This window comes from Hyperoodon ampullatus (assembly GCF_949752795.1).
Source record: "Hyperoodon ampullatus genome assembly, chromosome: 3".
NCBI lineage: Eukaryota > Metazoa > Chordata > Mammalia > Artiodactyla > Ziphiidae > Hyperoodon > Hyperoodon ampullatus.
Window position 1 is genome coordinate 157713908 of NC_136916.1, and position 15432 is coordinate 157729339.

The following is a 15432-nucleotide window of genomic DNA, read 5'->3' on the forward strand; positions in this document are numbered from 1 at the left end:
ATTTCCCACAGTGAGGTCTCCCTCTCATCACTGTTCTAAATGCACAAAGCCTGTTTTCTGGAAGAAAAATCCACTCAGATTCACCCAGAGAGACCACTGCAGGGCATTTTTCCTGTCAATGTTATCTTGGTTTAATCAACACTCACACTTTACCTGCTGTTTCGTACATGAAGGTTATAAAATGAAATGCATTTTTCCTCTATGCATTTCCACATGACAACCCATTACATTTAACAAATTGTCAATCATTTTTTAAATAATTCAAAGAGTTAGAAATAATTTCAAATATATTCTTTTCCACACTTCAAGATATTAAAATGAAAGAAAAGGAAAAGGCTTTTATTAACCACCTCAAAAAAAGATCAGTGTTTCATAGGGTCATTCTAAAAAATTAAAACAAAATAGATAAAAATCGTAAACAACCTCAATGTTGCAACACCAAAAAAAGGTTAAAAATATAGCGTAAGTTGGCTTTGAATACACACATAAGTCAAAGATCTGTACATAAAATTGCATGTTATCTATTAAAAGTCAAAGTTACTCTATATTTTAAAAAACTAGAATGAATGACATTAGGGCAGCATGCAGTGGTTTCCCATCATCTGGTGTCCAATTTAGCTATCATTAGATATTTCCGGTCAATCTCTGTTAATTCATTTCACTAGCTGCTTATGTGCCTTTTTCAAATAATCTACCTCAGGGTTCAAAATAACAAAACAGAAATGCTGAAAAGAAAACCACAATAAGGCATCAGGATTTTACCTAAAAAGTCGTCAATAAGAAAACCCAACATTTGACTTATCAAGAAAAGCCAGTTTAAAGGTATGTATTATTTCCTAGCCTAGTAATGATCCTTGTTATCTACTTTTCACTTGGGGACTGGAAAATCAGAAGCAGAAACAATGACAAAATTTTTTTTTTTTTTTTTTTTTTTTTTGCGGTAGGCGGGCCTCTCACTGTTGTGGCCTCTCCCCTTGCGGAGCACAGGCTCCGGAGCACAGGCTCAGTGGCCATGGCTCACGGGCCCAGCCGCTCCGCGGCATGTGGGATCCTCCCAGACCGGGGCACGAACCCGTGTCCCCTGCATCGGCAGGCGGACTCTCAACCACTGCGCCACCAGGGAAGCCCACAATGACAAAATTTAAGAACAAAGCCGAAGTGTGTGCTCCACATTTCTGATCTGTTCTCTCATCCACTACCATTGCCAGATAGGGACCTGAGGCAGCCAGTTTTGCTTCTGTAGCTTTCTTCTGCTGTATTCTCAGGCTAGCGGTTTGTTTTGTGGTATTGTTATGAGGCCGTTGCTGACTACTGCACTTCCATTCAGTACTATTCAGGAAAGGCTGAGGTTGCACTTACACTGAAGTGGGATGTGTACATGGGTTTGCGGAGCAGGGAATACAAGTGGGGTGAAGGAGGAAAATGAAGAGAAAGCATGGAAATGGGGCTCTGTTGGTTTGTTTGAACAGATTTCACACTGGAAAATGCAGCCAGAAAGCCTAGGTAAGGATTTTGCTTGAAATCCCTGTAAGCATTTCTAGTCAACAGTACGAAACTCATACCAAAAAAAAAAAAACAAAAAACCTCAGATTTACCCTTTATATTTTAGAACACAAAGCAAGGCAATGAGGTTTCTTCCCCCTGCCCCCCTTTAAAATGAAGAATCACTGTAAGTTTCTTCTTTAATGCATAATGTAATACGGTGCATAGGTGTGCGCCTATAGGATAAGACTGCAACCCAAATGAAGGGCAAAAGCCAGAATTATCTTTCTGCTGGTACTGCTCAGTTCCACAGTGAAACTGCTAGTAACAGGTAACAAAAGTTCAGTGAATGACATCCAGACTGGAGAACACCTAAAAGTTATTTGCAGATAATATAAAGGCTATGATCGTGGTTAGGGGTAATGCAAATGATAACCAATGTAATTTCAAAGATTGTCCCCAAAAGAGATGCAGGAACAGGAGTTGAGTAGCAGGGGAAAAAGCTAACAACCCAGAACCCAACACACCATATTTTTTTTCAAGGATTTACACCTTAAGAAATAAAGTACATGTCTCCAGTTGTGAGGCCTGTCATATATCAGCTGAATATGCTCTGAACTCTTATGCAAATCATAGTGCAGTGGTGATTATGGCATAATTTATGAGTAGATCTGTGTCATGCATAACTTGTGGAAAACAACTGGGTGTGCTTTTTTTTTTTCAGGGTGTGTATCTGACTGCCACCAAACATAGCTGATCTAATGAGACTCCCTGAGGCTAACATCTCCTTGGTTTCCCTCAAGTGTACACATCTCTTGGGTTTCCAAGTGAAGCATGTTCACAAGGAAACACATATAATCACAGAACCCTTTGTCCCAAGCTCCTTCCTCTTGAATATTTGAATTGCAACACTTGATTGTTGACTATTGTGCATGTCACATGGCTGAGTCATTAAATGGCAACAGCAAACAGTCCACCTTGGGAATTTAATTGTAATTCCAATAATCCACATCCTAATTTACGTGGAACGTCATTTACTCAATTCTTTTCAGGAATTAAAACATAAGGAATATTATATTAGATACTCTCCTTTTCACCCTCATTCCCATATTCCTTCTGCGGGCTACTGCGTACAGTTATCTCTCACCATTCTATACAAAGAGGGAGGCTGCTGCTCAGAATGAATAATCAAGGAATGGACAGATTGTTTTAAAATAATGTATTTGGCTGACATAACTCAGGCTTTTCTTGCTTCCTCATTCAGTTTGACTCAGCTTAGAACTATTACTAACCTCCACTTTGTAATACACAAGTACAGGTAGAAAGGGAAAGGTGATTAAAGGATTTAAAACTAGCCTTAGATTATATGTACACTGATAATCAATGGTGCACTATTCTTAGTATCTACAAAAACTGAGAGAAAAAACCCAACGACTTAGTTTTCAGTTGAACTTCTGGGAAGCATACCTGAAGGCTGACTTACCCTGTATGCCCTGAAGTAAAGCAGATGTATTTTGACTATTCAGTTCCAAATATCCTAAATATTTTACCTATGAAATACTTAACTGCTTTTTCTTCAAATTGAGCTTCATTCTGATTTCTCATTGCAGTCTGACTAGCATCTTCCGAAGGTGGCATTTTAAATAGTACCCTTGGCTGTTTAAGAGAGATGTGAGTAAAGAAAAAGAGTTGGAAAGCTCTATTGTCTACTTAAAGCACTATAAATAGTAATAGCTATAAAAATGACACCAATAGGACCATAATAATTTCTAATGATTTTTAAAGAACCTTTCAAATGTTCCTCCAAATAACTGTTTACCCAACTAAGGTCACAAATTTTAGGGAAATCATTATTTGAAATTTAAAACACTTTACTCTTCAGGATTATAAATAAAGAATAGTGATTCATTTCAAAATATCTCCAATTGTCTGGCTTTCAAAATCATCCCAGGAAGTAACTGATCCTAAATTCCAAAGTCTATGAAGGAAGGAATAAATAAGATGTGAGCTTGTTAACAGACGCACCTGGGCAGTTTTAGCCAGTAATGAAAGCTACTTTTAACACTCACAACCTTACCTGTGGATAATGGCCCACTAATGGAGTGTGGTTTTAGGAGTTCAGGAAGGTCTGACTGATTACCCAAAATTATAGTTTCCTTCTATTTGCAAAATTATTTAAAATTCTACCAACAGAAATTTATTCTTTGAGGAAGAGTTCAAAAATTTACTCTTTGACTCTCCCCAATCCAATTCATCTTTCAAATGACAAACATTCTTGAGACAGATAACCATTAAACTGTAGTTCATTCCAAGGCAGGGTTCAGCAAAGTACGACAGTAGGTCACTCCAACATGCTGAATGTTTTTATAGGTCCATCAGCTAAGAATGGTTTTTACATTTTTGTGTGGTTGAAAAAAAAGTCAAAGTAAGAATAATCATGATGTGAAAATTACATGAAATTCAAATTTCATTTTCCATAAATAAAGTATTATTGGAACATAGCCCACTCATTTCTTTACATATTGTCTATGGTTGTTTTCATTCTATGACATCAGAGGTGAGTTGTTGGGTGAGAGCATATGGCTGTAAAAGTGAAAATATTTAGATACTGGTCCTTTACAGGAAGTTTGGTAACCCCCTTTTCTAAGATATTGGTGTTCTATAAGAATTACTTCCGGCCTCACAGAGGTCACCCTGTAGGAAACCCTGTATGTTTCTGGAAGCAGAGGATAAGGCAAGACATACTGACCAGGGATAAGAAACTAAAATAAGAACCAGAAAATTTTTACCCAACTTTTAAACTTTAAAGCAAAGTTTAAAAGTTGTATGTGCATAAATACATAGGCCCAGAATATAAACCATTCCTCAGGCCATATACGTTTCTTCCTTTTGTCCTTTATTCCTTTTATCCATTATTTTTTCTTTCCTTCCAATTTCTTTCCCTACATCATTGCTTCCTTCCTTTCTTTCTCCTCCCTCCCACTCATTTATTCATTTAATTAATTCATCCACGTTTACTGACACAGACACTATGATAGACACTGGGTACACAGTTATTAACAAGAAAGATAAGGTCTCTCTGCCTTCGTGGAGCTTACATTCTAAAGGAGAAGACAAGGACATAAATAAAGAAGACACCCAGGAGCTATGATGGGGGGTAAGGGCAGAGGTTTGCTTTAGACAGGTTGATCAGGTTAAGTTCTCACAAAGAGGTGACATTTGAGCTGAAATCTAAAGGATGAAAAAGAGCTGTCACCGAAAGAGTTAAGGGAAAAGCATTACAGAGAGAGGGAGTGGCAAAGGCAAAGGTCCTGGGACAGGAAAGACTTTGCTTAGTTTAAGGAACAAAAGGGACAGTGGTATGTGTGTCGTGGTTGTTAATGAAAACTTTCCTTTAAATTACCAGTATCATAAAAATCAACACCATTTATTAAAAGCTTATTATTTGCAAAAGTTGTATTGGGTGCTTCTCACATATGTTCTCATTTAATGCTCACAAAAACTCTCAACGGTGAAAATTACTAACTTCATTCATTTAAGTCAGAGAAACAGACTTCAAAGATATATGTATTGTATTGTACATTGTGATTAAATGTTGGCAGTTAGACTGTAATCCAGGTCCACCTGACTCAAAGGAGTCTACATTAACTCTGAAAGACAAATAAAAGGTCACATTAAAAAAAATGTGTGTGTTTGTTTATTTAATATGTTGACAAAATGGAGTAGTGGAACTACCATATGTGGACAGAGCAGTTTTATGAGCAAATAGCCAATAAATGCCAATATTACCACCAGGGCTATTTTTATGTGTGTGGTAGAGGTTAGAGGATATACTGGAAAACTGTTCTGCAGCCTTTTCTCAAAATTACACATGCCAGAAGAGCATTCCAAAACCTTATTTTTAACAGATGTCATGTGACAGTGTAACAAAACACATACTATATCACAACAAAATTTAATGTTCAAATAAAAACCATTATTTGTACACATTTTCATATTTATTTCAGTATATAATAAAAAAAGATTATATTTTTGGCATATGCCTTTCTTAAGTAAGTTGCAACTCCCTCTGACTTCTGGGTCTGACATTAGGCCAGCTGAAACACACACAGTCAATACCACTGGGGAAAGAGCAGAAGAAAGGATAAAGGAGAGCAAAGATCTACACTTAATTAGCGGTGATGTTTGTTATACAGTTAAATGGCACCTCTATTGTGCTGGTCTCCCAGTTCTTTTAGATCTGAGCGGCAGGAGATTAGTTTCATCACTGAGCTCATAAATGGCCTCTTTCCTCCACCCCTGTTCCATTCGTGACAAATTTATTAGTTCTTTCTAACAATGAAATGAGCATCAGGGATTTCAATTACCACCAGAATGTAGTAAAGGCATGGAGTCCCTTGCAGGTAGTATTTTTCTATTTCATTTTATGGGCAAATATAGAAACATTGTTAACAGACATTAAATGTTATTTATTAGCATGCTAATAAGCCTTCACACTTTTAAAAGTAAACATTAAACTTCGAACAAATTAAACTTAGAATAGTAAGTGTAATGCAGATACTCTGGAAAAGGAATGCACTTTAGAAATAATTTTTTAAAACCAAAATAATCACTGAGTATGATAAAAAGACAAAGATATAAGAGGAGATGCTTATTAGTCATTCTTTCAGCTCAGTTTAGTTTTATCACCTTTTGCACAATTTAAAATTTATGCAAACGTTTTCAATGTTGCCTTTAATTTTTGCCAGAATATTTTGAACCTGGTTTAAAACTGAAATTGAAGAAGCCCAAGGAGGGCTTTAATAACAACTTTCTTCAGTCTGTTTATTTAAAACATGATGAATAAGCAAAAAGAAAAGGTGCAGAACTGAAAAAGAAAAATGATCCCTTCTCCTCCCTAGAAGTGTTCAAAATTACTGGATTCTTCATAATCTTGCACCAGGAATTAAAATCTTTCTCACATGCCAATAGCTAAATATACATATAACACTGTCCAGTCACCATATACATGTGAGCTTAGAGCCTAAGGGTTTATAAATAGTTTTAAAGTTATAGAAAGGCAGGAAGAAGTTTCACTACTATTAAGACCCCAGTGTCGCCTGACTTATTTAATGCACTCTCTCAAAATTATTTAGCTTCTTATAGTATTTTTCTTGAGGAAGTAGGAGTTCAGTTAGCATTTTACCACACTAAATGCTTAATATGTTTATTAACAAATCATTCTCATAGAAAAAAAATAGAAGAAATTTAAAGGAACGTTTAAAGAAATGCCAGGAACCTAAACAAACAAACAAAAAAAGTGAAGAAATTCTGTTCTCCATAAGCTCACAAGGCATTTAAGCACATTTGCACAGAAGACAAGTGAATTCTAACACAAGTACCAGCCTGGCCACTAACTGGCTGAGCAAGCTATGTGCCTTAGCTTTTTTATCTGTAAGATGAGAATAAAAGTATCTATTTATAGAATTGTTGCAAGGAATAAATTACATACATTTAGAAGTTTTAGCAGTGTATGACACAAAAGAATTGTCTGGTAGCTATTAATATCATTCATTAACAAGACAGAGGGTGATTTTTTCTTCTCTAATGTACAGATCATCACCCTTTGGGGTTGATTTAGCACAATCTTGACAGGAATTAACAAATGCTAAATAAGTATTTGTTAATAGATTGAAACATAACATTAGTGAGTTTCCAAGATCCCAGACTGGGGAAATTCTCTGTTTCTTTATATCCTGGAAGATCAGCCAGGGATGGGAATTGGAGATAGCCCTTGAAGTGAGAACTACAGTTTCTTTCGATGATCTCCTATTAATACTTTGAACCTCAGAGATTTGTTTTATGAGTCAGCAGAAACTGTTTCACCCAGACATATATTACTGCTGAGCATTTATTTCCAAATCTGTTGTACATCACAGTCATTACTTAAAATATTGCTTTTCACAACTGTCACTGTTATCAGGAGATGGAAGACAATATAGAGAACACAATGTTATGGCCTAAATGTTTGTGTCTCCCCAAAATTCATAGATTGAAATCCTAATCTCCAATGTGATGATTTTAGGAGGTGGGGCCTTTGGGAAGGGATTAGGTCAGAGGTGGAGTCCTCCTGAAAGGATCATGCCCTTATAAAAGAGACTCCAGAGCGCTCTCTCTGTCTGCTGTGAACCAGGAAGCAGGCCGGATACTGAATCTGAATCTGCCAACATAAATACTGAATACAGGTAATGAATCTGCCTTGATCTTAGACTTCCCAGCCTTCAGAACTGTGAGAAACGGGACTTCCCTGGTGGCGCAGTGGTTAAGAATCCGCCTGCCAATGCAGGGGACATGGGCTCAAGCCCTGGTCTGGGAAGATTCCCACATGCCACAGAGCAACAAAGCTTGTGTGCCACAACTACTGAGCCTGCACTCTAGAGCCCGTGAGCCACAACTACTGAGCCCATGTGCCGCAACTACCGAAGCCCACGCACCTAGAGCCCGTGATCCGCAACAAGAGAAGCCACTGCAATGAGAAGCCCGCGCACCACAACGAAGAGTAGCCCCTGCTCACTGCAACTAGAGAAAGCCCAAGCGCAGCAACAAAGACCCAACACAGTCCAAAATAAGTAAAATAAATAAATTTATAAAAAAGAACTGTGAGAAACAAACGTTTCTAGTTTAAACCACTCAGTCTCTGGTATTTTTGTTATAGCAGCCCGAAGGGACTAAGACACATGGTTAGTTGTCCAAAGTTTGAGGCCCATTTAGGAATGTGACAGGAGAAGAACAAGCAGATACACGTTATGGAGCATGGTATTGAAATGATCACGCAAACTGCAACCCAAATGAAATTGCCCTAAATCGTAAGGCGACAGTTGACTCTGGAAACATGGCAAAAACTCCCAGACAAGCTCAACACTTGCAAAACATCATAACATGCTTAGATGTTTTTCATTTTTCACAAGAAAATGCAAGTTGTTCTTTACATCAGGCCCAGTGCCCAAGGAAACCAGAGCTTGGACTCTGATGAAGGTACCAGGGGATGTTTTCTGGAAGTGTTGCTTTTTATGGTGTCAACTGCAAAAGGGATGGTATATGGAGACAGATAAAATAAATTCCCCCCTTGTGGCAGCAATTTACAAAATCTGTAACACATACAAATTTCATTTTCACTACTGAGTTTTTAGTAAACCTTCTGTCACAGGGTAAAATCTGGGCTTTTGAGTTCAAAGACGACACTTTGTCTTTGCATTTTTAAAATGTTTCCAAATGGCATCTGTTTTTTAGGAGCTTTTTAAGAAGCTTGATTCAAGGAGACTGCTGAATCTTTAGGACTTCTGCTTTGCATCTCTTTGGATAAACAAAACCAGCCACAGTTTTATATTTTTTATTCTCAAAAGAAAACAATCTAGTCAATCAACTTCCATACACACAGACACAAGAATACTTCACTCTCAGGGTATTCTATTTTCCATTTTTATTGTCATAAGTTTGGAATTAAAATTTAGTTGCAAATTTCAGGTGAAAGAGGGTGATAAAATTTAATGATCACTAAAATTTCAAGTGGAATCTATTTTACTGATCTTGGTTCTCTGCTCTCCTGAGGCCTCTTGACATAGTAAATTGAAGTGTGCAAATCTAATTGGCTGAGACCCTGCCTGACCCTAATACAGACTGCTAACGTTTTATCTCTGCTGAGAACTCATACCAAATTTAAGGCTTGGTAAGCCTCTTCACCTTTTGAGAAAATAGAGATTTTAATGAGCCATTAAGTCACATAGCCCTGAAAGGGGCAAAGTGTTGCCCAAGCCTCCATCCCCTATAATCGCCCATGTTTTAAGTCATTGCTTAGGACCGTTATTTTTTAATCATACATCAGACAAAGAAAAAGATACAAAGAGACTTGCCTACATTTTGAAGACTGCATCTTGGGAAGAATAAGTACATATGCATTACATTTTTGTTTCTGGAATTATAGAAGTTCCATTATAACTCTCAGGAATTATCCGAGGGATAAGCAGGATATTGCATTTACCTTCCAGTTGAATAAAGCCTTAAAGAGTCAATCCCAGTTCACCAATTTATTCAAATTGGGACTTCTAAAAACATACTTTAGTATCTCCCAAGCTAATGAGAATTTCTGGGGAAATTTAAGAATCTCTTTTACTAATCCTTCAACTCTTCTGGAGATCCAGTGTTAGGATGCAGCATCCCACATCACCCTCACTTTTCCTTCCAAAGTAACTCAGGGACTCTTAGCTACCCCATCCCTGCTTTCTACCCACAATCTCTAAATTCCCCAAACCACTACCTAGTTTGAAAATTCAGGTTTGGACATTCTACAGTCAGGCAGAAATGAATGACAGCAAAGCCACAGAGACTACCCAGTTGGTCTGTCACTAGCCCACTTTATCCCACGGTTGCTTACTAGGGGAGGACTGGCCGTCTACTGGGATTACTGAGCAGTTAATGTTCTATACTGTCAGCCTCTGCCAGGGCAATTTATTTGCCCATGTCAGTTTTCTGTCTTTGGTGGTTTTTCTTGCCTAGTTTATCTCCAACGATGTGACTTGCCAACTCTACACTGGAATTCTTTTCCATAATGTAATACACCTATATTAATATTTATTAGACTTGTTCCAAAAGAACTAAGAAATTCGAGTTCTATTTTTTTCTTCAAAACACTACACTGCCATAGGCTACTCTATAAGTAGCTGAAATGAAGTAATGACTGAGGAAAAGATTATCTTCTCCTTCCAGCTCACTTCAGATGCTTGTGCATAAGCACTATTTAAATGACAAAAACAAAAATCAAACACCTGCCCCTCCACTCCCAAAACATTTCTAAAAAACTAAAATCCTTCAAATGGAAGATCTCAGAATATATATATATATATATACATATATATATATTTTTGTTTGTTTGTTTGTTTGTTTGTTTTTTTGCGGTAAGCGGGCCTCTCACTGTTGTGGCCTCTCCCATTGTGGAGCACAGGCTCCGGACACGCAGGCTCAGCGGCCATGGCTCACGGGCCCAGACGCTCCGCGGCATGTGGGATCTTCCTGGACCGGGGCATGAACCCGTGTCCCCTGCATAGGCAGGCGGATTCTCAACCACTGCGCCACCAGGGAAGCCCTCAGAATATATTTTTAAAAAGCTGTCTAGGACAGAAATTAAACATAATTACAGGTCATCTGAAAAACAATAAGTCGACAGTGCCACTTAATGTCCTTCAAGGGCATAGCTTCTGAAATGTCTCCAAAAAAAAATTACTTTTTTAAAGAACATAAACCCAATTTTAAAAAATTAAATGAAGGATTCAGTTCATTTTAAATGAAAGTACTGATACTGAAGAAAGTGTCCAGAAATACTTTTAGATTATAGATACTACAATTAAAATGTTCCCTTTTTTCTCTTAAAATAATGAGACTGATATTCATATGTAGCCCACATAGTCAATTTCATTACTGCCATATTGTGACTTTTTTCACTTTTTCATTATATTTAGTAGCTATCCAAAGATGTAACATTTCCTTTAGCACAATCATGGCTGCCTAGTGGAAGACAGAGGAAGAGAGGAGAGGAAGAGGGAGGGGAAAGGGGAGGAAAGGAGACGGTGAGGGAGTGGCTCCACGAGGGTAGGTCTCATGAAGGCAAGGATGTTTACTGTTTCAATGCCCAGCATGCAGCATGCTTGGTACATAGTAGGTGCAAATAAATAGTCTGCGTGTGGAATTCATATTTATGGAGGACCTGCCAGATACCAAGGTTTATACACTTCTAACCATAGTTAGTCCTCTCAACAGTTTTATGAAGTCAGCAATATTATTGTCCCCAATTTATATATACGAATACTGCCTCGAAATAACCTAAAGATGGCCTAGTAAAAGAGGACAATGAATAGCAAAAATAGTGTTCATAATCATCTGTTTTTATCTCATTTAAAATAAAACCAAAAGCCAGATTACGGTAAGTCAGCAGAAGACGAGGGGCACATGTATATTCCAGACACTCTGTTAAGTGACTGTCATAGGTAGCACTTTGAAGCTTTTCATAACGAAGCATGATACTCTTTTAGTGTGCTTTGCATTCTGGGGTTCACAAAGTGACACGGGGGAAGGAAAGCAAGAAACTGATGAAAGGTGAGCCAGGTAGGCTGGAAATTTAAAAAATAAAAACAAAAACAACAGCAACCCTACCACTAGCAGCCATCACAAGTAAGGTGTCAGTCACTGAATATTTTTCAACTAAAGTGAGGAAAAATGGATTAACTTTTGTGTCTATTTAAAATGTTTCAGCTGATCTGCAGCGGATTAAAGAAGGGATTTGCTTGTTTCAATGTACCTCAAACCCATATGCAAATAGGACTGTGATACTGTGCCACACATTTATAGTCAAAGACAATACTTTGTTTTTAAGAAGAGCAGCACAATGTAACTGCAAATGAATGTCACACACACACACACACACACGCGCACACACACACACACACAAAGCCAGGCAATGTTAAGCTCCAGTGAAGAATTTTGGTAATTACCAGCTGTATTGTAAAAATCACTCAATATGTTTGTCTCCATTGTTTGTGATTCCTCTGAAGATTGAAAACACTCTCCTCTCTGCTGCTGTCCCCACCCTCGCCATTTTATCCTTTTCTGTCCCCACAGATTCCTACCACTTGTGACAGATTACTCACTTGCTGACCTTTTGTTTCAATACTACATTCATGGAGGGAGGGAGAGCAGAACAGGATAGAGAGAAGGAGGGAGAGTGAAAGTAACTGTATGTGTGTGTTTGTGTGTGTGTGTGTATGTGTGTACAGGAATGATAGAACTTGGAAGTCGCCCCCCAGTTTTTTAAACAAAAATGAACTCTAGGACAGGGATGGTGGTTGTTTTTTAATGGGTAGACCTTAAAGAGAACCAGGAATAGGTGCTGTGTAAATAAGAGACCAGCAGGGTGGTATTCATTTGTTTATTTAGTCAACAGAAATTTAATGAGTACCTACTATGGAAAGGCATTATGCTACCTAGTGGATATTTACAAAAGTGAATGATTTGTTTCATAAATATGATAGGAAATTACAATTTTTTATTTTAAAATAAATTTTTATTTTAAAACCTAAACCCCTTAGCTAAGTGGATTCAAGGATTAAACAAATATTTATTCAGCTTTACTGATTATTTTCCCTTTGAAATATTATTTGTTAAGCTTCATGACACTATGCTCTCTAGAATTTATTTTCTTTAGGTCTTAGACTCCTCTGCAGGATTTTCATCCTTAGCCTGTTATTTAAGTGTTGGTGTTCCACAGGGTTAAGTTTTCATTTCTTTGTTCTACATATTTCCCTGGGAGTTCTCATTGCTCTTTTGACTTTTATTTATTTTTTAAAGATTTATTTATTATTTATTTTTGACTGTGTCGGGCCTTAGTTGCAGCACTCAGAATCTTCGTTGAGGCATGCAGGCTCTTCATTGTGGTGCATGGGCTTTTCTCTAGTTGTGGTGTGAGGGCTCCAGGGTGTGTGGGCTCTGTAGTTCGCGGCACGTGGGCTCTCTCGTTGAGGCATGTGAGCTCAGTTGTTGCGACACGTGGGCTTAGTTGCCCCGTGGCATGTGGGATCTATAGTTCCCTGATCAGGGATCGAACCCCTGTCCCCTGAATCATAAGGCAGATTCTTTGTCACTGGACCACCAGGGAAGTCCCACTCCTATGACTTTTAGTATCATCTCTATATGATACAGAGACCAGATCTGATGACACCAAATTCTGCATGTCCAGTTCAATATAGGACATTGCCACCTGGATGTTTCAAGGCACCCAAACTCAGAATACCATAAAACTGAACTAATCAACTTCCCCTTATCTCATGGCCTAGCACAGCCATCCATGAAATTGCCCAATCAAGAAACTGAAGAGTCATTCTTAACTCCTTTCTTTATACTTGCCAACGATCTAAAAGTTCCCTAAATTTTTATATCCTAAATTATACTACGAAACCACCCATTCTTCTTCACACACTCCGCTACCACGCAATCCAAGTCACTGTCAACTCTTGGCAACATTCTCACGAACACTTGCTTAATTGGCCTCCCTGGTTTCAATCTTGCCTGCCCCCAATGGTTTTAGACTTTAAAGCCAGTTACTTGTTTAAAATGAAAATTTGATCACATTGTTCTCTTGTTTCAAACCTTTTACTGGCTTCCCATATACTAAAGGTAAAATTCCAACTCCTTTATGAGATCCTTTAGACCTCTGTTTACCTTACAAACTCTTGTCTTGCCTCTCCTCTCTCAGACAGTATACTCCACCACACTGAAATCCTTTCAGTTCCTTAAACATGAAATTGATGCTTTTACCTCAGGCAGTCCCATATCCTTTGCACTGCCTGAAACTTACCTTTACTCCAAACCCACCAATGCTAACTCCTGATTATCATTTAAATATTGGCTTCCTTCAGGAAGCCTACCTGAATTGCCGCTCCACCCCTGCTCATCCCACCCACCTTCAACCCCCTATACTTGCACCCAACCTACCTGTATCTCTACCAAAGATAGGTGCTGTTATATGTTTCCACAATGATGTATACATCCTCTCTAATATCATTTTTTAATATTTTATTATAAACATCTATTTAAAATTCTTTTTCATTAATTCTGGTATAAAGGGCAACAAACTATCTAGCATAAGCAACTTGCCCAGTACAGTGCCTTGCACAGAACTGGTACTCAATAAATATTTGTTCAATGAGTAAATGGAGCAACTTTTATTTACAGGGAACTGGGAAGTGTTTAGAGATAAATAAACACGCCCTACCCTTAAGGAGGATAACATTAAATGTAGAATGGCTGTTATACATAATTATATGATGATAATGAGTAAATAAAATTGACTTCAATTTGGATACATGGGGATTTGCTAACACTGTAAATTGTAATGAAATATTTAGCTCTCCCTTCTGAGATTATCTAATCCACACTAAACACTTCTGGAAGACAGTTTTATGATTTTATATTACAGATGAGAAAATAGGCACAGCAAAGTTACTCAGGGTTACCTAGTGAATCATAAGCAGAGCCAAGACTTAAAACTCAAAGTGGTCAATATCCAGTACTTAGTGCTATAATTTTTTTTTTTTTTTGCGGTACACGGGCCTCTCACTGCTGTGGCCTCTCCCATTGTGGAGCACAGGCTCCGGACGTGCAGGCTCAGCGGCCATGGCTCACGGGCCCAGCTGCTCCGTGTCATGTGGGAACTTCCCGGACCAGGGCATGAACCCGTGTCCCCTGCATCATCAGGCGGACTCTCAACCGCTGCGCCACCAGGGAAGCCCAGTGCTATAATTTTTAAAAAACGATTTTTTCTTTTTCTCCCCAAAGTTGTATTTTGTGATTGTAAGACTTCTACCTATACACTTTAATAATCTTCTCAAAAATATCACCTGTAATATTTATATTTGAATATGGAAACTCAGGAATGGAGGCACTTTTCGATGGATTTTCCTCTAGTCTTTAAAATACAAGGCTTTGTGTGATGTGTCCCTGCACGCTTGTACACTCTGAGAGGCATTACGTTCCTTCTTTGTTCTTAACAGTGTTAGTATTAGGCACTAATCACCACTACAAAGTGCCAACCTTGAACTCCTCTGCTGTTGGACATCGTGTTGGACACTCTATATGTTTAAATGTCCATAGTTAGTTGGCTGGTGCATTCTAGGCACTCAATGGACATTTTGGTAGAAAATGCTGTCAGTACTTAATAAAATATTCAAGAAACAACATAGGCTATTAAATTTAACAGGATTTCTGGTTCCAACATTCATACTGTGAGAGAAATAAACTAAAAAAAGGTTTATGATGCCATTTCAAAAGGCCAGATATGTACTAAGTACTAAATAAATATGCTTATTCTCATTTTGGTATTCTGGGGCCAATGGTAAACATAATGCATAACCAAAATGCATCATAAAG

At 38.0% G+C, this 15432-nt stretch overlaps 1 protein-coding gene across 4 annotated transcripts in view; it reads right to left on the bottom strand.

The window, feature by feature from the left end:
• CEP128 (centrosomal protein 128) overlaps window positions 1–15432 on the bottom strand; it is a gene marked incomplete at both ends in the record, with an annotated part of 391525 nt that overhangs the window by 59083 nt on the left and 317010 nt on the right. For 3 of the 4 annotated variants that reach the window (XM_079700919.1, XM_079700917.1, XM_079700918.1), the window contains one exon: window positions 3049–3138. The exons of the other annotated variant lie outside the window; for it this stretch is intronic. In XM_079700919.1, the coding sequence (XP_079557045.1) occupies window positions 3049–3138 (90 nt within the window). The remainder of the gene's footprint in view (window positions 1–3048; window positions 3139–15432) is intronic. 4 annotated transcript variants of the gene reach the window in all.